Source organism: Solanum stenotomum, chromosome 9 (assembly GCF_019186545.1).
Source record: "Solanum stenotomum isolate F172 chromosome 9, ASM1918654v1, whole genome shotgun sequence".
Lineage (NCBI taxonomy): Eukaryota > Viridiplantae > Streptophyta > Magnoliopsida > Solanales > Solanaceae > Solanum > Solanum stenotomum.
Window position 1 is genome coordinate 43,728,692 of NC_064290.1, and position 23,835 is coordinate 43,752,526.

At 33.1% G+C, this 23,835-nt stretch overlaps 2 protein-coding genes across 2 annotated transcripts; both read left to right on the forward strand.

Annotated features, from left to right (window-relative positions):
• The first annotated feature begins 3,107 nt into the window (after nucleotides 1–3,107).
• Nucleotides 3,108–5,749, forward strand: LOC125876444 (organ-specific protein S2-like). The gene is made up of 2 exons (XM_049557630.1): nucleotides 3,108–3,266; nucleotides 5,111–5,749. The coding sequence occupies exons 1-2, from the start codon at nucleotides 3,198–3,200 to the stop codon at nucleotides 5,540–5,542; spliced, it is 501 nt and encodes a 166-aa protein (XP_049413587.1). The 5' UTR covers nucleotides 3,108–3,197; the 3' UTR covers nucleotides 5,543–5,749.
• Nucleotides 5,750–14,058: 8,309 nt separating this feature from the next.
• Nucleotides 14,059–23,123, forward strand: LOC125876454 (proteasome subunit beta type-6-like). The gene is made up of 8 exons (XM_049557641.1): nucleotides 14,059–14,303; nucleotides 14,716–14,792; nucleotides 17,584–17,639; nucleotides 17,977–18,049; nucleotides 20,055–20,166; nucleotides 21,005–21,078; nucleotides 21,769–21,843; nucleotides 22,798–23,123. The coding sequence occupies exons 1-8, from the start codon at nucleotides 14,192–14,194 to the stop codon at nucleotides 22,927–22,929; spliced, it is 711 nt and encodes a 236-aa protein (XP_049413598.1). The 5' UTR covers nucleotides 14,059–14,191; the 3' UTR covers nucleotides 22,930–23,123.
• Nucleotides 23,124–23,835: the final 712 nt, after the last annotated feature.

The following is a 23,835-nucleotide window of genomic DNA, read 5'->3' on the forward strand; positions in this document are numbered from 1 at the left end:
ACTTCTATAAAAAAAAATTGAATTATGCCTAATTTAAAGAAAATAATTAATTAGGTGAATTCTTTTATTGAAATGGAAAACAAGATCTATTTTTTTTTCTCTTCTTAGATTACTTTAGGTTAACAATTTTAGTTTTTTTTTAAAAAAATGAAATTTAAAATTTTAAAATTATTAGAAGTAGAATTTTCAATAACTAATGTATTCACAATTTTCTTATCTGCGTGAAATTGATTAAAATTCGTGAATACTTATATACTGTCTATTTGGTTCTTCGATTAATTTTTAAATAATAGTTAATTACTTCATGTATAATGATATCATGTTTGAATTAAAGTTAATTGGAAATGGACATGATATTGTATTAAAATCTTAATTTGGTAATTTGATTTTTAAAAATGTTATAACATTATAATGTCAATTTTTTTTAAAAAAAATAATTGATCGTTTTCTCTGATGTCAACTTAATGTGAAGCTATTATTTCTTTTCTTAATTATTTTATTTAAGAGAAAACACAAATTTTGGCTCTAATCAAAATAGAATTTGCCTTTTTATTTCTACTTAATTTATAAAAAAAAATCATTTTAAATTACAGTTGTACCGCGCGAAGCGCGGACAAGTTTCCTAGTTTTTATATGTTTTTCAAATATTTCAAGTTGCTAATTATTGTGATTTATAGTGTTCTTTTACATCATCTTTAAATAGTATATGTCATTTCTTTTGTTCCAATTTATGTGATACTGATAAATTTTTTGAGAATCAATAAAAAAAATTAAATATTTTAAATTGTTAATTATCATAATTTTTATAGTATTTGTTAAATATAATTTTCAAATATTTAAAAGTATAAAAATTCAAATGATAAAATACAAAAATTACATAAATATCCTTGACTAGAAGCAAACATTAGCCTTCTCTATATTTCTACACTATGTAGGAAAAATAGCAAAAAAAATTTTTGGTAAAAACTGTAAATTACCATTAACCAACAAAGAACATTACACCATAAGGTCACGTATCATCTTAGCCACCTTCTAGGAAGAGTACTAAGATGCATAGGTTTCCAACTACCCAAAAATAACAAAAAAAAAGTAGGCACTAAGTAACTTGGTTATCAACCTTTGACTGTTGCTAGCTTTCCTAGATTCTTTAAGTAAATCTAATCTCTCTATAACTTCTTTCTTAATTTGTACTAACACTATATTAGTATTCACCGATGATCCTCTAAAACAATTCCAGTTCTTCATTGCTCCCCAAATAGTTGTGATCTCTTCCTTTGGAATGCTTCTGGTTCTTCCTCTTTATGTCTTCCAACACTTTCTTAACTTCACCCTTATGTATGGTTAGTCCTACCCATTGTTGGATGTCACTCTCAATGTCTTTATCCAAGTGCATTTTGTGAAGATGTGTAACTGAGTCTATATAAATTGACTTGCACAAAGACAACATGTAGTATCTTCTACTGAAATAGTGAGATTCTTTAATCTTTCTTTTGTAAGCAGTCTCCCTTGAACAGCCAATCATACAATAAATCGATGTTTTAATTGTGAAAGTGCAGTCCATATGAGTTCTGCAATATTTAGTTTGCTTTGCTGCCCAACATAGCATTATAGCTCCTTGAAATAGCAATTTTAGTCCATATGAAATAGCTAAATTAGTCCATGTTATTGCATAATTCTATTTTAGTCCTTGTGTTGACTATACACATTAACCTTCAATTATTTTAAGTGTGCGGTTTTGATCCTTAAGTTGAAACAAGTTAACTATTAAACAAAATGATTATTTGAAAATATATAAAATAAAATAAAGGGTTGGTGATTCTAATTGCTTGAAGAATTATGTATATAAAATTAAAATTATATTTTATATATTTAAAAAAAAATACAATTAGAGTGATTATTTTAATATTATATAAATTGATCGCATTTGCTTCTATGTTTGCTCTGTTTTTGATTCATTAGCAACTTGTGCTTCCTTTTCTCTTTTTTTTTCAATGTTTACTAATCAAGGTCAAATACAATTATATATGAAAGAATTTAGTAGGTGGAGCCATAAGAGTAGAAATCTGCGAGTCACTCCCTATCTCTGCCCATTCCATGGGGCATAGGCCTTAGGAACTAAGAACTTGCGGATATTGAAACTATCCTATTTTTTTTAATGGGAACTGAGTTGACTTGTTAGGGGTAGGGTTGAGCATCCATCATCCCAACCTAAATTAGAGGGGAGCTTCATTTCGAAGGATGAGCTACTAATACTAAAGAAGGCCCCTTTCCATATCGGGAAGATTCTGAAATAGTGTTTTGGAATTTATTGATATCGGAGTACAAATTTTACCTCTAACTGATAGACCTTTTTTTGCGGCATATTGAAAGCCATATAGTCTCTTGCCAATCAATCCTTAAGGCTATCAATGGTGTCCTAACAACTTTCAATCTTTAAAAAAATTAACATTTAATTTTTATTAAATTCAATTTTTTATCTATACATAATTCTTCAAGTATTTAGAATTACTAACCCTTCAATTTATTTTATATCTTTTAAAATAATCATTTTGTTAAATAGTTAACTTTTGTTAACTTCAAGTATCAAAACCACACGCTTTAAAATAATTGAAAGTAAATATACATAGTCAAATAACACATGGAGTAAAACTAAAATTATACAATAATACAAGGATTGAAATCGCTATTTCCCCTACTATATATATATATATATATATATATATATATATATATATAAGGAAAAACATTTTTATTGTAGAATAATTTTCATCATATGAAACACGAATTATGGAGAAGCTAAGAGGGCCCTCTTGGTCATCCTATACTTCTTCTAATTATGTGTTTTGAGGAAAAACATTTTTATTGTAGAATAATTTTCATCACATGAAACATGAATTATGGAGATGCTAAGAAGGCCCTCTTGGTCATCCTATACTTTTTCTAATTATGTTTTTATATGATTGATTGATGATAGCATAAGGATGAGCCAACTTGTTTTTTTATAATAGTAATAATTATAATAATAACAATTATTATTATAATCAATTGTTATAAATTATAATAATAATTATTATTGTTTTATAAAACATACTACTATTATTATTGTTATTATATTGTTTTGTATTTGCCAAACTTGTCTATATAAACTCTAGGATTTTATTATCCATGCACCAAGCAAATATCAATAGCAAAAGCATATGAATTGTACCTCTCTTGAAGACATGAGATCACTTTTTGCTCTCATCCTCCTCATTTCACTTGCCTTGGTAAGTTAAATTCTATACAATGCACAAAAATATTTAAACAATTAGTTTCTATTATTGTAGGTAACTCTATTTAATGTTGGTTATCAAAGAAATTCTATCACTATTAGAAATAGAGACTTTTTTCATCACAAATCAATGAGAATTTTGTTTTTGTGTTATAAAATATGATTTTGTTCATCTATTTTCCATCAAAACACATGGTGAGAAACAAATTCACATCGAAAGTGTTGGAAACTTTCTAATTTTTGCATGTGAAAACATTATTTCCTTATTATTATTATTATTATTATTATTATTATCATTATTATTATTATTTTCTCACTGATTCAATCGAAATATAAGTGGAAATGATCATCGAATATTTTTCATTGAAAAATTTTAATAGAAAAATAGTGATTTTTTAGCAACGTACCTAATACAATAATATATCCAGCAAAATCCAACAATTGGTGGGGTCTAGAGAAGATAGTATGTATGCAGATCTTATCTTTACTTTGAGAGATTAAGATGTTTTTTCGGTACTCCGTTGACTCAAGAAAATAACAGAAGTAAACAAATAAAAACAAAATTACCCAATATCTAAAAAAAAATAGTATATTAATGATGCATAAAACATAAACTCCTCTATTCAATATCATGAGAAAAGGGCTTGATATACCCTTAAATTTTGTCATTTAGAGCTAATATACCACTCGTTATGAAAATGGTTCATATATACACCCTACTATTATACAAATGTCTCACATATATCATTTTTCTCTAACGGAAGTGAAAAAATTAATTTTAATTATTTTTTAAAAAATATAATCCTATATGGGTATATTTAATCCTCCTCACACATATTCTTTTTGACTTTTTTTTGGTTCTAATGACTAATTTAAATTTATTACTTTGATGGTCAAATTTATTTATGTTCACTAATTTTCTTGTAAAATTTATTATAGATGACCCAATTTTTTTTCAAGGGAAAAATGACAAATATACCCCCGAACTATTGTAAATGGTATGCAAGTACCCTCCGTCACTCTTTTAGGACATTGGTGCCCCCGTCGTTCAAAAACAGACATACACGTGTCATAATCTTATCCACCGACCCGACATTTATTAAATATCGGATCAACGGATAAGATTGTACCACGTGTCCCTATTTAGTCTTCCGTTAGAGTGAAGGGCATATATGCTCTAGTTTTTGGATGGCAGGGGCACCAATGTCCCAAAAGTATGACGGAGGGTATCTGCATACCATTTACAATAGTTCGGGGGTATATTTGTCTTTTTTCCCTTTTTCAAATACATAAACTAAAGCAACAATATAGTCGAAAAAAATAGTTTTAAATTATAATATAGCCAAAAAAAAATTAGTTTTTTTTCTTTACACTAAGGAATGAAAGAAAAAAAATAAAATAAGAATAAGAAACTCAAATAATGATAATCAAAGAAGTCAAAAAATGATTTATGTATGAAAAAATTAAAATATACCTTGAACTTTGCTAGAAAGATCATATATATCCCTACACGAATTTTTTAAAAATTAAAAGTCAAAAATATAAATTTAAAACTAATTTTTTCAAAAATATAAATATTCTACCCAAAAAGATTCTATGTATATCCGTACCAAATGTTTATGCATATTTGTATACTACATACAATACTGTGTGCTTGCATAGGTTTAATATATATACAAAAGAAAACAAAACAAATAAATTAAAATGAAGTTAAAATAGAATAGCAAATTGGTCAAATAACCAACTGACCTTCTATGTATTAGTAATAAAAATTAATGAACATGTAACCATGTAACATAGAATTCAACAAACATTTTATTGTCTGTCATTTTTGTGCAGTATGCTAGCAGCACAGATGCAAGAAGAGACCCTGGAGAATATTGGAATACTGTGATGAAAAATGTGCCCATGCCTATAGCAATCAAGCATCTTATGCCTCGGTATGACGTTCCTTTCGAGCCAAGGCCAACTATAACGGCTTATTATCATGATGATGCTAGTCTCAAACAAGAAAAGTCTTTTGAACCAAGACCAACTGCAACTTCTTATTGTGATAATGAAGTCAATCTTAAAGGAGAAAAGTCTTTTGAACCAAGGCCGAGTGCAACTGCTTACCATCATGATGATGTTGGTCTCAAACAAGAAAAATCATTATTTACTAAAGATTTTGAACCAAGGCAAACTACAACTTCTTGCCGTGATGATGAAGTAGGTCTTAAAGGAGAAAAGTCTTTTGAACCAAGGCCAAATATTAGCATGTACAATGATTGATATGGCAAAGTCATTGTGTGTCATTTAATTTTCTTGTTAACTCCCTCCCTGTGAACGCCCTTTCGTTGTTATGTGGTTTATGGAATAAGGATGGATAAACATTTGTACTGTAGTATTTCTTGAGTTTAATGTAATGGTTGTTTCATTGTGTGCAAATTGTCTCTATTCTTAGAGTGCTTAGTATTGGATCACCTCTACTTGAAGGAATTACCTTATCACAATTTCTTTTCACTTATTTTTTTATTGTAACCTCATACCTATATAATTGTGTAAAATATGGGAATATAAAGTAAGAATAGAAAATAAACTTTCTTTAAAAGTTGGTGTGTACTTGTATGTGTAATTTGAAATGGTATTAGCTAGAAGCCCCTGACATCTACCTCTTCCACCTCTGTATTTCTTCTTCAATCTCAAACCATCACTATTTTCCTTACTCTCCGCCCTCTCTAAATCATGCTCAACATAGCCACTCTAGGTGGTGAAATCTCTAGAAAAGAGCTTCATTTTGATGCCAAGTTATGGCTTAGCTACCTTTGTTCATATGAGTTATTGTTGCTTATGTTTTGACCTTAACAATCAAGACTTAATATTTCAGATGTTGTACTGTATGACTTCTTGGGCCCACAGTTTAGTTAGCTAGTATGTTTTCGTAGATAACTTGATCGAATACAGTCTCAAATGTCAATTGCGCCCCCTCTAGTTTGGGGTGTAACAGAAAACAAACAAGGCTTTAGCTTTGTTTCATCGCAACTTCAGATTGTTATCTTTTGATTTATAATAATCCTTTATGTTATTATTAATTTGTTATGAATAGTTGTTTTATATTATTATGTTCATATATAATGTAGTTCATTTTTTCTTTATTTTATTATTTAATGACTTTCGATATCAATGACAAAATTTTGTTCATACATTTAATTTCTCCTTAATTTACATTATTATTAGTTTTTTACAAATGTACCTACAATAATTTATTCTTTATATATAATTAATGTCAGGCTTTGCATTTTATTTATTCTTATTAAAATTTTTAATTAAATAATGGGAAAAGGGCTTGATATACCCATCAATTTTGTTATTTAGAGTTGATATGTCTCTCGTTATGAAAGTGGCTCATATATACTCCTTTTATTATACAAATGGCTCACATATACCCAATTTTTGATAACTAACTTTTCCATTAATCAACAATGTAAGACATTACAAGACCATAGCAATACTAACTCATATTGTTATCTCAAGAGATTAAACTCAGATGAAGCAGCTAAAGAATCCAAACTATAAACTAGAACGTGAGATGTAGTTTTGCTTTGATCCTTAACGTAACTCTCACATTACAAATGTAGGCTATCTCCTTTGCAAGTTCATCACTCTGTATCTTTGTGTAACACCCTGACTTTTCGAAATGTCTAAATTAACTCGTACCTTCGTGAAAAGACAAAGAGGTGAGTAATAAATTAATAATGATATGGTATGTCATATTTTAAGTGTTCAAGGGTTGTATCTCAAGTTTTGAAGTTAGGTAAGTCGCAAAATAAAAGTTGGCGAAAGTTATCGTAAGTTCCTTTTTAAAGATTTCTCTGAAATTTGGGTCAAATGTCTCGGAGGTTTTCTCCCAATATATAAAGATTTATGGGGACCACGACCCATAAAATCGAAGGTCTACGAGTCTAGTTTCCAACGCATCAAACCGTTTGTCCATACGACTTCAGAATAGAGAGATATTCGTGTTTTCGCGAGACTGCGCAAGCAGGCACGTGAGGTGGGTCCCCTAGGTCAGTGGAGCCTTATAAGATAGCATCTTCTTCATTTTTCTTCATGCCAGCTCGTAAGAAACCCACAAAAATCAGAGAATTACTCCTCAAATCATCCTTGTGTGTTCATGATCTCTTCTTGGCTCTTTATCGAAAATTGTCCTACGTCTCGAGCTCGTCGTTTTGGTATAGTTTTCATGGTGAATTGAGCGGTGTAGCTCCGTGGAGGTTGTGGTAGCAGGGTTTTATGCAGGGGTTTGATTTTATTCAAGTGTTCTGGGTGTGTAAAGAAAGGTAGGAACCATCATTTATCAGTTTATAGATACCTTAGGTCATAGTAATTTACGATAGGAATCCGTATTGATTGTCGAATTGTCGTAGTAATTCTTGTCCTTAATTACTGATTGATTTTACTTTTTTTTAGTGTTTCATTGGTGCGGACAGAGATATTTTCAGCATAAATTATAAAGAAAAAGGTATGTTAAGGTTGTTCCTTTCGTTCGGCATGTTTCCTTAAAGCTTGGGAGTGATATAATAGGGCAGTTAATGTTGGTGATCTTGTAGATGTAATTGTGAGTGGTTGGCTGATTGATTGGTTATATACCCTCATTTTAGGGACACATAATCTGTTAAGAACGACTTGGAGACTATTCATATATATTGTTTATAGCTAAATTGCTCGTCTTTAGCCTATTCAGTTGTTTGTTGTCGCCCTTGGGGCTATTGTGGTTAGCTGTTGAGCTATGAACTGCTTATGGGGGCTATGATGTTGTCTAATAGGACTATGTTATTGCCCAAGAGGGCTATGTGTTGCCCACGGGGCTATATTGATGCCAAAGAGTGTTATGTGTTGCCTATGGAGCTATTTTGATGCCAAAGAGGGCTATGTTGATGCAAAAGAGGGCTATGTGCAGCCCACAGAGCTATGATGTTGCCTAAGAGGGCTATGTGCTGCCTACGGGGCTATATCGTTGCCAAAAAGGGCCATGTGACTTCTTACAAAGACAAGGGGCTACCGATAAAGGTATGTAGATTGATTTGGCACCTTCTGGGCTTATGGGGGCCTAGGTAGGTGGTATGTTGTTTGTACCTGCCGAACTTATGGGGGCTTGGTTAGGTTGTTGTTTGATCATTTTTGTGTTTTTAGATTCAGTAGTGGGTTAACATGCTTATCTAAACCTGATTGCTTTTGGTATATTATGATACTTACTCATTTAGTCTATAGTCTTTCATACTTTGTACATTATTTCGTACTGACACCCCATTGCCTGGAGGGCGCTGCATTCATGCATACAAGTCCCTTGTTCTGTCGTCTCATTTCAGCTTTCAACCGTATTTCCACCATGATTTTTCTCCAAATGAGAAGCTTTGGCTAGTCGTTCACTCACTCTCGATGGTCTTACATTTAGTTCGTTCGTTGTAGCATAGCAAATAATGTGTCGATGGAAGGTAGCTACATGTAGCATAAAAGAAAAGAGATTGACATCCGACAGCTCTTTGTGCTTTCCGTCCCGACAGGCAACCCAGTAAACCTCATCAGCAACAGGATTGACTTCTATCCGGTTGGTTATCCACTTTCCTCCGGAGCTACCAGAGTTAGGAGGTTTGTTAGCTTTTGTTGTATATATTTTTATGGGTAGGCTAGGGCCCTGTCCCGCCAATCTTTACTATTCTTAGAGGTTTACAGACTAGTGTGTGTGGTGTATAGCTACGTTATGACCATGCTGACCTAGTTTGTTAGTTTGTTGAAGCTTATGAGGTGTTTGATGTATTGTCTTGACATATACCTGCTTTCAGTTTTGGTATAGAGATCATGGTGGCCTTGACGGTCCAATAAGGACTTATGTGCTAGTTGACTATTTCTTTATATGAACTCTTGGGAGTAGCTGTTTTATTTATAGATCTATTGACAGGGGCTTGCTGTCCGAGGGCTTAGTTTTAAGCCGAGATATACTTGTTTGTTTTCTTGATTGCGTGTGGCTGCCATGCGCTAGTAACAAATGGTTCAGCAGGGTCAGCTCGGGCCTAAGTTTTGGCATTAGGAGCCAGTTGCACCTCTTGAGTCTGGGGCGTGACACTTTGTCTTCAAAAATCCTCTTATTCCTTTCGATCCATATCACGTACACTAATTTTATGGATTTTGGGATACATATTCTTTCCCAAGCAATTAAGGTTTTTTTGATAATGGTGTTAGTACCTGACCGTAGAAAGCTCCCGCTATAAGAGTCAACGAGATTAAACACCTTTGTTGGAATAAGGAAGAGTTGAGACTAATAAGATCAAATGCCAAATAAAATAGTTTGGATTAATTGCAATTTTCTAGCATGAGATAAATATCTAGCAGTCCATGTAAAGATCCTCGCCACAATTTTCTCTACTAAAGGAGTCCATTGAATTATTAAGATCTTCTTTGTAGAGAAAGGGATGACTAGGTATTTGAAGGGTAGTTGTTCAGCAAAAAAATCAGTATGGTGAATGATCTTATCACCTTCAGTGCTTGAGATTCCTCCAAAATAAATAGAGCATTTCCCCATATTTGTTTCCGATCTAGAGGCTTCTGAGAAAGACTGAAAGCATTCCGTCAAAGTTGTAATAGATTTAAGGTTACATCTAGCAGAAACCCCTACTTTAACACATCTAGGATGGTAGGAAAAATGTTTGTTGCCTTTGAGTGTATTAAGTGACCTGCTAAGATATATACTCCATGGTAATAGCAAATAAGAATGGAGGTATAGGGTCTCTCTACCTAAGGCCTTTGGCATCGTTAAAATGAGTAGTAGGTTCTCCATTTATCATCACAGTATAGTTCACAGTCTGGACACATTGTATAATCCATTAGATAAAATTTGTTGGGAAGCACAATTCAATTATATTCTACCTCAAAAAGATTCATTCTATTGAGTCATACACTTTTTGCAAATTTATTTTTACCATACACCTTGAGGAGATATGTTTTCTCTAATAAGCTTTCACTAGCTCAGTTATTAGGATGATATTGTCCATAATTTTTCTATCAGGGATGAATCTTGATTGTGCTTCACTTATCACTCATGATATTACCTCTTGTAGCCTAGCTGTTGGAACCTTTGCTATGATTTTGTAAAGGATTGTGCAACATGCAATTTGGTCTTTACTTTTTCACAAAAGTAGGATTGGCATTCTTAGGAACTAGAGTAATTGTACAATTAATAGTTTTATGCATGATATTTATGGTAAAGAAATTTCTAACAGCCTGTAGGACATCTACTTTAATCATAGACCATGTTTTTTTTTTTGTAGAAGTATGCATTGAACCCATCCACCCCATGGCCTTGTCATCTTCAATGAACATCAGACTAGAGTATATTTTCTCATCAGTTACTGGCTTACACAACTGTATTCCTTGTTGGTAACTTAGAACAGGGCTTCCTCTCATATCGACTCTATTGACGGCAGGTAGGGCATAAGCTGTTGAACTCATTGAGGACTTGTAAAAAGCTAGGATCTCATTCTTAATATTTTTTTGTCCTAATGAGTGAAGTGAGTTCAAGGATTTGTTTCCTATNATCATACTAGAGTATATTTCTCATCAGTTATTGGCTTACACAATTGTACTCCTTGTTGGTAATTTAGAACATGGCTTCCTCTCATATCGACTCTATTGACGGCAGGTAGGGCATAAGCTGTTGAACTTATTGAGGACTTGTAAAAAGATAGGATCTCATTCTTAATATCTTTTTGTCCTAGTGAGTGAAGTGAGTTCAAGGATTTGTTTCCTATGAACTCTCTCCCTTATGGCTGCTGAAAAGAATTGATTATTACTATCCCAAGTTGTATCCATTTAACTCTAGATTTTTGGTCTGAGAGCATCTTCCTCAATATTGGACCACTTCTCTAAGTCTTGTAAGGACTTCTTCTCCAGCAATAACAATTGTCTGAGCAGTGTCTTGTTAGTTGATCTTGTATTTGGATAAGGCCCATTCTTGCTTTAGGGATTTTCATTTCTATCCCCTTGAACTCCTCTTGATTCAAAACTTTTAAAGGTGATTTCAGTGTCTTCAATTTCCTCCATATATTTTCTATTGGATCAGTTGCTAATTGTGTAGCCTAAATATCTTTTACAATAATTCTAAATTTGGGATAATCAACCCAAATATTGAAGAATCTGAAAGGAGTTTTTATAGTCCAGTGAGCTATTTTCATTGTGAAGAGCATGGGACATGATCTGATAGTTGAGGTAGCTTATAGATAGTCTGCACATGTCCCCACTTCATCATGCAATCATGGTTGCCAAAAGCTCTGTCAATCCTACTACATATTCTGGCTGCTCCTATTTATTTGTTTGTCTATGTATACTAATTACCTTTCCATGCATTTGCAACAACTCTGTTTTTGGTAAATAGATTGGTCCACTGTGGAGCAGGTGGATCTTAAATGGATTCAACATTATCTTCAAATCTAGGGCTCTGTAGTACTGTTCTATTGGTTACCGTAGCGTTAACTGTATGCATTGATACTAATGTGTTAATTGTGAGATCTGGTTGTGCTAACACAGAACTGATCAAATCTAGTCTTTTTGAACCTCTACTTTGCCCAAGTGAGGTATCCATATATCCTGAATCCATAGTCCTAGACGTATGATCTGGCATGACTTGTTCAGATGAGGTTTGAGTGTTCCTCTATGTTTGTGCACCTACTGAGCTTCCAAATGAAACAAGTGGTATTTTCTTTAGCTTTCCCCATCATCTTCCATGCCCCTTCACCATGGTTGTAGCTCCATCGGCGTATGTAGGATAGGAATAATTTTTTACCAAAGTAAGTCATTATTAAAACCAATTCACCAAAATAATACATTTTTTTGAAATTTTACAAAACTAGTATAAACGTAGTTCTCGGTAACGTTTTAGGTTACATTTTATTCAAAAAAATTCAATAACAAAAAGACAAAAATCTAACATAGTAAACAGACATAAAACGTTATTATCAGTAACATTTTATAATTCGTTACTCTGAGGCATGTTTTACAGCTAAAACGTAACTCACGATAACGTTTCTATGGAATATATAATTTTCTCTTTTCTTCTCTTTTCATTCATAGATACTAATACTTTTGGAAGAAAAGGAAGAGTGAGAAGGACTTTTCTATAATATTAATTAGTTTCTTTTTTTAATAGTTATTTTGCTTACTTATTATATTTTTTTCCTCAAAATCCACCTCAATGGTGGGGGGTTAGGCAGACCCCTACCTGTTCATTCCATCAGCAAAAGAGAGTTACAAGGAATGGAAGGTAGTCCTTCCTCTATGGGGGTTAATAAGGATGAAAATTTCATCCTTGTACAAAAAGTGTCATATGCATAGACTATAAGTTTGGATGTAGCTTACTTATTACATTAATTTAATTTAATAGTTTCTTTATTGATAGTCTAATAATTAATAATCATAAGAAATCGAATGATCTAATATTTGGAAGGATGATATCTTAGGCTAAAAGAAGATCTCTCATATAATTTATTTACAAATTTTGAAATTGAAATGATACAAGACAAGCTTCAATTTATGCAAAGTCTTCCTCACTTTTTTTTCCTTTTGTTTAAAGCAATATTGTCTATGTAGAAAAGAGAAAGAAAAGAGAAAATCATATATATTTCAAGTGAAGGTATGTACAAAATATATCTATCTATTTAATAGTGGAAAATTGAATAATGAATGAGGCATGTACAAGATTGAATTTCAATTTTCAGCCATTCCAAAGAAACGTTATTGTGAGTCCTTAACAGTAACGAATTATAAAACGTTACTGACAATAACGTTTTATGTTTAGAAAATCATATATATTTCAAGTGAAGGTATTTACAAAATATATCTATCTATTTAATAGTGGAAAATTGAATAATGAATGAAGCATGTACAAGACTGAATTTCAATTTTCAGCCATTCCAGAGAAACGTTACTGTGACTCACGTTTTACCTGTAAAACATGCTTAACAGTAACGAATTATAAAACATTTCTGACAATAACGTTTTATGTTTGTTTACTCTGTCAGATTTTTGTCTTTTTGTTATTGAATTTTTTTAAATAAAATATAACCTAAAATGTTACTGCGAACTACGTTTATATTAGTTTTGTAAAATTTTAAAAAAACGTATTATTTTGGTGAATTGATTTTAATAATGACTTACTTTGATAAAAAATTCCATATGTAGACTAATGTGCGCCGAGAGCCGAGAGCCAAGAGAAAGAGCGATTCTCTTAATTACATCTACTTTTTCCTCTAACAGAAGTAAAAAAATTATTTTAATTTAATGTTTTAATTATTTTCTTGAAAAAAAATAAAATTCATATGGGATATATTTGATCTTCCTTACACATATATTTTTTTTTTGTTTTAAAGACTAATTTAAATTTATTATTTTGATGGTCAAATTTATTTATGTTTCACTAATTTTCTTGCAAAATTTATCATAGATGCACTAATTTTATTTTTTTACAAATACAAAAACTAAATTACAATATAGCCGCAAATAAAAAACAAAAAACTCAAATAATAATAATCAAAAAGTAATTTATGTATACAAAAGATTAAAATATACCTTAAACTTTGCTAGAAGGATCATATATACTCTACATAATTTTTTTAAAAAATATTAAATCAAAAAAGTAAATTTAAAACTAATTTTTTCACTTCCTTTAGATGAAAAATATATGTCCTTATATAATGATAAGAATATATATGAGTCAGATAAAAATATATATGAACCAATTTCGTAACGTACTCATATTTCTTACTCTCCAAGACAGTTGCTAATACTACAGTCTCCCTTTTTCTTCTTTTATTTCTTCCTTTATTCTCACTAGGGCTTTTCTCTTTCATTTTTCAATTTCTCTCCTCCTTCGATCTCTCAGCTTACCCTAAGATGGACAAATCGTCGCTCGATGTGGAGCAGCCACACTCCATGGGAACCACCATCATCGGCGTCACTTACAACGGTGGCGTTGTTCTCGGCGCCGACTCCCGTACCAGCACTGGTAATTCCTTTTTTATTTTCTTCATAAGGGTTTGATTTATATTTTCATATTTTTGTAATGTTACTGTTGAAAAATTGATTAACTGAATAAAGTATCTGGTTGATTGATTTGTTTTTTCAATGTCATAATGTTGTTGTGAATACTGAAAATAGAGCCTTTGATTTACTTTTCAATAGTATAGTCTTGATGAGAAGAGTTTACTTAACAATAAAGTCTTTTTTTTTGTATATGTTTTTATTATGAGAATTTGTGAGAGTAATGCCTTTTTATATAGATTACCTGATAAAGATGAATTTTATTTGTGAAAATTGTATTTTCTTCTGAATTTGTTTAAAAAAATGTAGTAGTAATTTTAGTTTGTGTAATCTAAGAACTGTATTTTTTTGGTGTTTTTTGCTTTTTGGAAATTTAGGAATGTATGTGGCAAATAGGGCTTCAGATAAGATCACTCAGCTCACTGACAATGTGTATGTTTGTCGCTCTGGATCGGTATGCTACTTTTGCTCTCTCTCTCTTTCTTTGGTAGCATATGTATCGTATTTCTTCAAAAAGAGGAACTGTGGAACTGCTATCTGTGCTGTGGCATTATTTGTCCTTTTTTCCCTCTGTTTCTTGTTATTTGGTTCAAGTATTGGCATGTTGAGTACTGTAGATAAAAGCAATTCAAGAAGTTGAATTAAGGATTTATGGGTTTAGTATCTCCCTTCTTTTTCTTCGGTTTGATGTTTTTGGAAGGGGTTATAATGTGGCTGAAATTTGTCAGTAATGAATCCAAAACTAATTTAATTAAATAGCATTTAAGTAGCATGTTATCTGCTCTGTAATGATTGACAAATAGAACATAGAATAACCGAAATTCTAACTATGCAAGGAGATGTTAGAACTGAAATAGAAATGACATGGCTAAAAAATTCTTCGAGTTAAAGCTTGGTAATTTTCAATAGTGAACTTTTTTTGTATTAGCAATGGCGAAACACTTTTCTTGCAATACCAATCCTTAAAAATCTTTCGGGGGCTTGCTCTTCCTCAAAAGAATTAAATCTCTTATGGGCTTGGTTAAATTTACAGGTCAATTGTGTATTGTCATTGTGTGTCCACTTAACGTGGTATGTTGCAAGGATAGATTGTTCTGAATTTTAACAAATAGCAAATGGAAATATTCATTTCTCTCTCTCTCTGTATCTTATCTATTTATGAGTCACTGAACATCTCTTTATTTTTTCTATTAAGGTATAGTAATTTACCTAATGAAGAGAGGGAAAAATGTCCAGTATACAAGCGGTTACCAAAAAGTAGAGAACCTGGAAATAATTGAACATCCTTTTGCTTGCTTATCTTTCTATGATTTTTGGAAATCATGCTCATATTATGAAAGCTAAGTCAGTATTAAAAGCTAGAGTATTTCAGACGTTCAATCAACCAATCAACTGGGCTTTATCCAAAACTACTTGGAGTTTGCTATATGAATATTGCTCCTCTGTTTCCATTCTGGTTTGTCTTACTAGAGAAAAATATACTGAACTTTACAAGACAACGGGACCTACTAACATGGTTTCATTAGCAGCTGATAGCAGAAGTTATAACCTTTTCCGTTGTCTTGCATATTACTATTGCATCCACTCTCTCCTAGGCATGATAAGAAAACTCGGTTTAATAAAAAATTAGATGCCATTTGGCACTTTGTGATGAATTTTTATACCACTGGTACTACTTGGTACATAATTATAGGACAATTATAACATAGTGATGCCAAACATGTCGAAAATAAGATGTCTATTGGATGATTCACAATTTGAAAATGTCATGTATGATGTTGCTGTAGTTTTCTTGTATACATACTTGATATCTGTGGATTCTGCATCCATGGATGAAAATAATTGGTTGAGGCTTGTTAATTGATTGTTCAATAGGGCTGAAAATGGGATTAGAAAATGTATTGGGATTTGTTTATTTAGTTACTGAGTTTGTCCCAAGTGCTTTAGGTTTGCTTTAAAAATGTTAAGCTTTAAGTTGCCTGGGTAAACCATGTTTCTTTTGTGGTCAGACACGTGTTGAAGTACATTTTTCCTTTTTGCTCCTCCCCCTTCTCACATTGAGTGGGGCTACAGTGGTAAAAGAGCACTTGTCTTAGATGTAGTTTATTATCCAATTTAATTAAAAAAACATATGATGCAACCTCTGTATAGATTATTAGACACCTGTGCACACATTTCAATTTGCATGTAAAATTGTTTCTCTTTTTCATTTAGCACAAATTTTTACTTTCTAATATTGTAAGGAATTTGAGTTCCCAATGGGTTTTGATTACATAACTAAACGTGATGTGAGGTTCAAAGCCTATTCTAAGGTAAAAACATTCCACTACCTTTGTGTTGTATCTGCATAAACTGAATTTCTTGGAAGTTAAAGCAGGTTAACATAAATTGAGAAAATGAAATATAGCATAATGGGATCATATAGTGGTAGATTAGATAAAAGAAAAAGATATTAATCCTTCTCTTTTATGACCAAGTAATCCCCAAGGACCAACTGCCGCACGGTTTTAAACTTGGTGGATAATGGGCCCAATATATATTTATCTTTTAGGAGAAGTTCATTGGAAATGTTTTCTAGGAGAAGCTTTCTGTTAGTTTTAGAGGTTTTGTTCTGTCCCTTAGAAACAACGGATCTGGGCAATGCTCGAATTCAGGTTATTGATGATCGTATTCTTACACCTCCGCATATGTACTCTGTAGAGTCTGTCTTGTTCCAAAACATTATCTTCCATTGCTCTGTGGTTAAGATATGGTTGATATAAATCCTACAGCATATCCAATAGTTTTATTAACTTATTAGACAAACAATAGAATGTGTTTTACTTTAAGTTGCTCAGACTCTCCAAAAATGTTGCAACACCTGTGTCGTATTCTCCAAAAATGCACTACTTCTGAAGGATCCGACACATACCTATGACATTTTTTTTTTGAGAAAGTTAACATTATACCTGATGACATTTTTGAAGTCCAAGCAACACATGACTTTTACCTACTTCCTGGTTTAGAAAATGACCTCGGAGCGTTATATGCTTTAAGAAGTTAAAAATGCCTTGATGCTTTGAAGTGAACTTCTGGTTTAGAAAATGACCTTGGAGCGTTATATGCTCTAAGAAGTTAAACATGCCTTGATGCTTTGAAGTGAACTACCAACAGCTGAGTTGTTTCCATCTCATAATCTGATACTTGATCCTCTATAGCATTCTGAGAGTCCTATCTTACATATTATTTTAATGATTGTTTTGTAGGCTGCAGATTCACAAGTTGTTTCAGACTACGTGCGCTACTTTCTACACCAACACACGTAACCCATCAACCCATCTTGTATTTTTATTCAAATGCTTACTTCCTAGATGCAACTATTATGATTTATCTCAGTAACTTGCAAAAGAATCTCCCCTGATAAGAGGCTGTTAACTTCAGCTTCTTCATCGATTTCGTCTGTGTTGGGATTATGGAATTGACTTGTTAACCTATACATACTTTTGAAGTTTGAATGAGCGTGCCAAAATTTACCATCTCTTTTACTTGTTAGTTTTTCTGGAAATTTGATTATGATGAAGTGGCTTGTGCTTGCCACTTATTTAGTCAAATTATTTTCAGGATGCACTTTCTAAGGTTGAAAGTTTTTGTGGATGCAGGATACAGCTTGGCCAGCCAGCGACTGTCAAGGTTGCGGCAAGTCTTGTTAGGCAAATATCCTATAACAATAAGGTTTGCTTCTATAAGTAGTATACTATTCTTATTGTGTTATGTAAAATAATTTTTATCATTTTAAATTCTAAGTTTCCTAGTCTCTTTTTTTGTGTGTCGTTTAAAGATTTATACAAATAGCTTGACAATTGTGGAATCTCTGTTTTTTTTTTCTTCGCTACAATGCAAGTAGTTGTAGCTCATTGTGTAATAGAGAGTTGCTCTCACAATGCAACTGTCTAAAAGAGAATTCACCATTTAAGAATGGTCATCAAAGCTGGAATCAACATTTTCTTGCTTAGGAAGTTATGAAATCTCAGTGTATCTGTTAGGTGCAACTTTTGTGGTGTAATTTGAGGATTGGATCACCCATTTAATTAATCATTCAAATATTAATGAGTGGTCATGTCCTTTGGAATCTGTGAGTGTACTAACTTCAGCAGTGTCTTACTCAATAAATGTGGTAAACCTGTAACCTGTTCAGTGAAAAAAAAGTAAAAAGGAATTTTTCAATGCTGAGCTGATGCCATTAATTTGTTGCTTTTGCACACCATTGGTATTAGGTTTTCATTTTGTTTTTAGTTATGCAGCTTCCCTACATGATGTGGATGAATTAACTGTCCCTTTTTTTTTTGAAGATCAAGTAAGGAATAATTTTATTAATTACAAGATGTGTATCAAAAGACAACCTAGAAAAGATTCTAGTTGTTAGAACTGACGTTATCTCTATTTTGTTCCTGGGTTATTTTTCTCAAGCATTGCAAATTCCTTCATCTTTTTGATGCCATTAATTATATTTTCACTCCATCAAAAACAAAAAAAAGACAACCTAGAAAAGGCACCTATTCCTCTGTACTAATAGGAAGAACCTAATGGGTGGACCCAAAAGAATAATCAATTACATGAGGCTATATGTGATCATGCTCTATTACTTCAAAAGCTCTCCTATTTCTCTCACCTTCCTTTTCTGTTGATGGTATGTTTTCCTCTCCATACTACCACATTTAGAGGAACAATGCTCCCTGCTCTGCATTGTTCTCTTCATCTTCTAAAGCCCAGCTGAATCAAGCAACTGTCACCAATCCCCGGCCATGTTCTGATACAAATTATTTGCATTTCATTGTTAACAAGTATTTAGGGGTCGTTTGGTTGCTGACTAGAGTTATGTAGGTATTAGTAATACATGAATTAGTTATGAGGAAATTTATGTATTATTTTATGCAGGGATTAGTTATGCAAAGTTTAGTTATTCCATCTTCTATTCTGCATAAAATTTTACCTAGATTCCCTCATAACTTATTCATGTATTAGTTATGCATGTTTCTAAACTGCAAACCAAATACCATATTAATTTTATTTTTAGTCCTAACTACCAAACATGGTATTATTTATGCAGGATCTAATACTTGTATAATATTTCTCCTAACCAGCTACCAAACGATCCCTTAGTGTACACAATCATATGGCGAAACAAGTCAGATTTTATCCTTCTGTTCATTCCTAAGTTTTCTTAGTTCCATTTCGAGAGATTTTTCCTCCTGCTAAAGAACACTATTGACAATGGGGTCTGGGAGGGAATGCATATCATTTGAGAAACCTAAATGGATAAACATGTGGCCTAGCCAAAATTTTTTTTTGAAGATCTTTGTGTGATCCTTTTATTCTTCCCCTAGCTGATTATGTAGTTTTAAGCATATTGTATGACAAATCTTTTTCTCCATTTCGGTGGGATTAAGTTGGAAGAATTTGTACATATATTTATCCGTCCTGTATTTAAAGTTGTAGCCTAAACAATGTTTAAAAATAATCTTTTTAACGTTTCATTTTCTACTTATTGCTGAACTTTTCAAGACACAGGAGGTATTTGATAGGAAATAAATCTGGAAGAGAATGTGTATAACTGGCTTTTGTTCCATGGCTTCTGCTCAGCTTCCTCTGTATTATTTTACCTGTATGGCTGTATGTGAGCTAGGTTAAACGTCACCTTTGAGCTCTTTCTAACTGATTTATGATCTCAAAAACTCAGGCTATGCTTCAAACAGGAATGATTGTTGGTGGATGGGACAAATACGAAGGGGGTAAAATATATGGGGTTCCTCTTGGGGGTACACTCTTGGAGCAGCCTTTTGCTATTGGAGGTTTGTTGTCAATCTGTATTGTTGCTTTTCTCATGCATCTACTTCTCAGGAGCACTTTCCTGGTTAACTGTTTAGATATTTTTGGTTCTTAAAAACAACTGGAATAGGTTACTTGGTTGTGGTGCCTGTTTCTTGAATGGCATCAACCCAATGGGGTCTGCTGTGCTATAGAATTTAATGGGATAATATCATGGTTATTTTGATTTTGTACAATTGGTGCATTTGATTAGATTTAATTAAATACAAGAGCCATCATCATGTTAGGTCTGGTGGCTACACTGATTTTAATTTCAACATAAATTAAGAGGGTGGTGATGGAGTAGGCTACTGACCAAACCCTAAGGTATGGTGATAGTGCACTGGATAGGATTAAAGAAGATGATGCCTTGAAAGGCACCTAAGGGTGTTCCCCGTGGGTGAAAACCTTGGAGACTAGGGTTTAAATCCAGCAGAGACTAGAACATCAAGTGATTTCTTTCCATCTACCTAAGTCTTGCTGGTAAAGTTACCCGGTATATTTGCTGGTGGGAGGTAGCTGGTACCCGATGGAATAGTTGAGATGTGTGCAAGCTGGCCTGGACACCACCCTTTAGAAAAAATGGAGAAGATGATGATGCCTTGAAAGGAAAGACAGGACCTGAGGATTTAAAGCTTATTGCATATTTGCAGTGTTAATATTGAAGTATATCATAGCATTGCTTAACATACTCATTTGTAGTTTCTCGGTTTACTGTCCTGTATTGTGCTTTTGCTGTTGATAGAAATTAAATTCTCAGCCTGCCCTACAATGTCCTCCAACTGCTGAGTTCTGCTCTAATGTTTTAATTTCATATTACAGGGTCTGGGTCTAGTTATTTGTATGGTTTCTTTGATCAGGCATGGAGGGAAGGAATGTCTCATGAAGAAGCAGAGGTTTGCTGTATGCGGTCGTTAAAATTTCTCATTTGTATAATATGGGTGACCATTATGAACCGTTTTCTTAAGAAAACTCTTAGTTGTTTCTGTCAAGTAGGCGTCATAGTCTAATTAGATAGGGAATCATTCATATTAAGAATGAAGTCTTTTCTTTCATATTCAATTTCTTCATTCCAGATTTCTCCATTCCTTCCTATATGCCTTTTTAGTACCCATCTAAGTAATGTGCGCAGTACAAAGTTCATGATGCAGAACTCATTTGGTTCATCCTATTCAAGAAGTTTGACCCCCCCTCTAATTTTTTGTTTTCTTTATTTAGTTTGCATTTTCTTTGGAGACTTAGATTCAAATTTAGTGTCTCACAGCCGAGAAAACTTGGGGGATTTTGTTAGTTCTAGTATGCAGCAATTTTTTTTTGAACTTTCTGTTTCCAAAACAAAGCCTTCTATTTCTGATGGGAAGGAAAATGCGTTTTAGAGGTTATGTATGATTAGCAGGATGTATTTTTTGATCCGTGTTGCTTTCTAAGCTTTGTCGTTTCGTGAACTCGAAAGCTATTCAGCAAGACAATATAATTCTTTTGGCTTGTGGTAGATAGGTGCAGAGAGTCATGATTTGTATTTGTCATGCTTATCTAGTCTGTAGATATTTCCAATGATTGAAATTTCCTTTCATATACTTTTGCAGAAACTGGTTGTGACTGCGGTGTCTCTTGCCATTGCACGAGATGGTGCGAGTGGCGGTGTAGTACGCACTGTAACTGTGAGTGATTTTCTGCTTTATGCTCATTCACAAGCAATTATATGTGATTAGGAAAAGTTAATTTGCTAGACCAAAGCCATATGTCGCTATTAAATTGGAAACTACTGAATTCTCTGCACCTTCACATAGTGTTTTGCTCAACTTAATTTAGAGCCTTGACCTTTTTTTCCTTCGAAAAAGTTATGTCATGTATCAACTGTATATCTTGCATCAATTACAATAGAACCCTTCCTGCTTCATTTGACCAGTGGTTTTAACACCGTTCTCTTTTTATAAGTATATAGTGTTTTGTCACTTATCCTGAAATTTTTACTTGGATAAAACAATAGCTTAGCTTTGTGGCAGAATGCCTTGTATACTCAAAGATAGAGAACCTATGAAAAATATGGTTCTATATGGAAGTCATCTATTGTAACAGGAGCCTTATGGGTGCACCAAAAGACAACAAATTAATGACCTGCCTTAATAAGTTGACTTACATTATACATACTACCTGTCCTATTTTAAAAAAACACACCACTTGTGCTTGTTGCCTTTAATAAATGCCTTTTCTAGGCTTAAGCCTTATTTTGAGATATAAGAAGCTAGTGTTTGCACTGTTAGAGCATAATATGATGGCCACTGTATGCTTCTGAAAACATATCCCCTTTATGTCCTGTTATGTGTGTTCCCTGTGCCCTGCTGCTCTCTTGCAAGCTTTGCATGATACTTCAGCTTCAAGAATTCATTTGTATCCAAAAATATCACCCTCTCGAGTACTGTTTTCCTGAGCACTTAGGGCCCTAGGGCAATAGCTCTTCTTTGTATCTTGCATCACAGAAGTCTTGTGTTTGTTTGATGTGTAAAACCAGACGATGGAGAAAATGGAACTGTTGTGTGTATATTAGCCTTTTGTCTCCTGTTCCTATGTTTCCAGATGATTAAGAGTGTCTTTTGCCTATTTTTGACAACCAGATCAACAAAGATGGAGTAAAAAGGAAGTTCTATCCGGGTGATACTCTTCCACTTTGGCATGAAGAGATTGAGTCTGTGAACTCACTGCTGGATATTGTGCCCGCAGCAAGTCCAGACCCAATGGTCAGTTGAGAATTGAAAATTGACTGTCGAACATGTATTTCTATATGGTAGTACTGGCCTCCTGTTGTGGATTATTGGTCTTTTCCCCTCTTTGACCTATATGCCCTTTTAATGCTTGACGATTCCAATTCTGTAATGTCATATTTGCTTCAAAAAATTATTTATCGACTATGTTTCAGAACAGGAAAAGGAAGGGTAATTAAAATGAACTTGTCCTTGTGTTTTTTTGTTTGGGTTAAAAGAACTTTTGGAGAATACCTTCACTTGGCTAGTGTGCTGTTTAGGTATAGATAAATGGTGACATCGCGTCTCTACCATTCTCCACTTGGATACTAGGCTTTTGTTTGCCACCTGGTTTTGAACCTTATGATATGCCCGCGCAAGAAGTGGGGCTCAACTCAGCTGGTAAATCATTGTGCTACAACCATCCTTCTATGCCTACCACTGAAATCACAAAATAGAAAAGTGCATGGTATTGTTACACATGTTGATTTTTGAGCAAAAATGGTTTGGTGAAAGATGATGGTATATGTCGAGCAACCGTTGCCCACTACTTTAGACCCTTTTTTTTTTTGAGGGGCTGTGTTATGCAATTTGGCCCTCTAATCTCAGATGGGGTCTTCTCTTTTGCTGCCAAACAAGAATACAATTATTGACTTGTACACATTGACTAACTTTACAAATCCCACTTTTGGACTACTTTGGATGTCTTTCTTTGGTTGGCCAAAATGTCGTAGACAAGGAGTGACAATTGGGCGGGTTGAGTTAAATTTGGACTGGTCAAAATGGTTTCAGATCCAACCCAACCCAAATTTGTTTGGGCCAAAATGGGTTAGTAATGGGTCATAACTCAACCTGTTCAATTTTTCCTGAGTTTTAATAGCTTTATTTGTTATTTTATAAGCTTTTAGTACC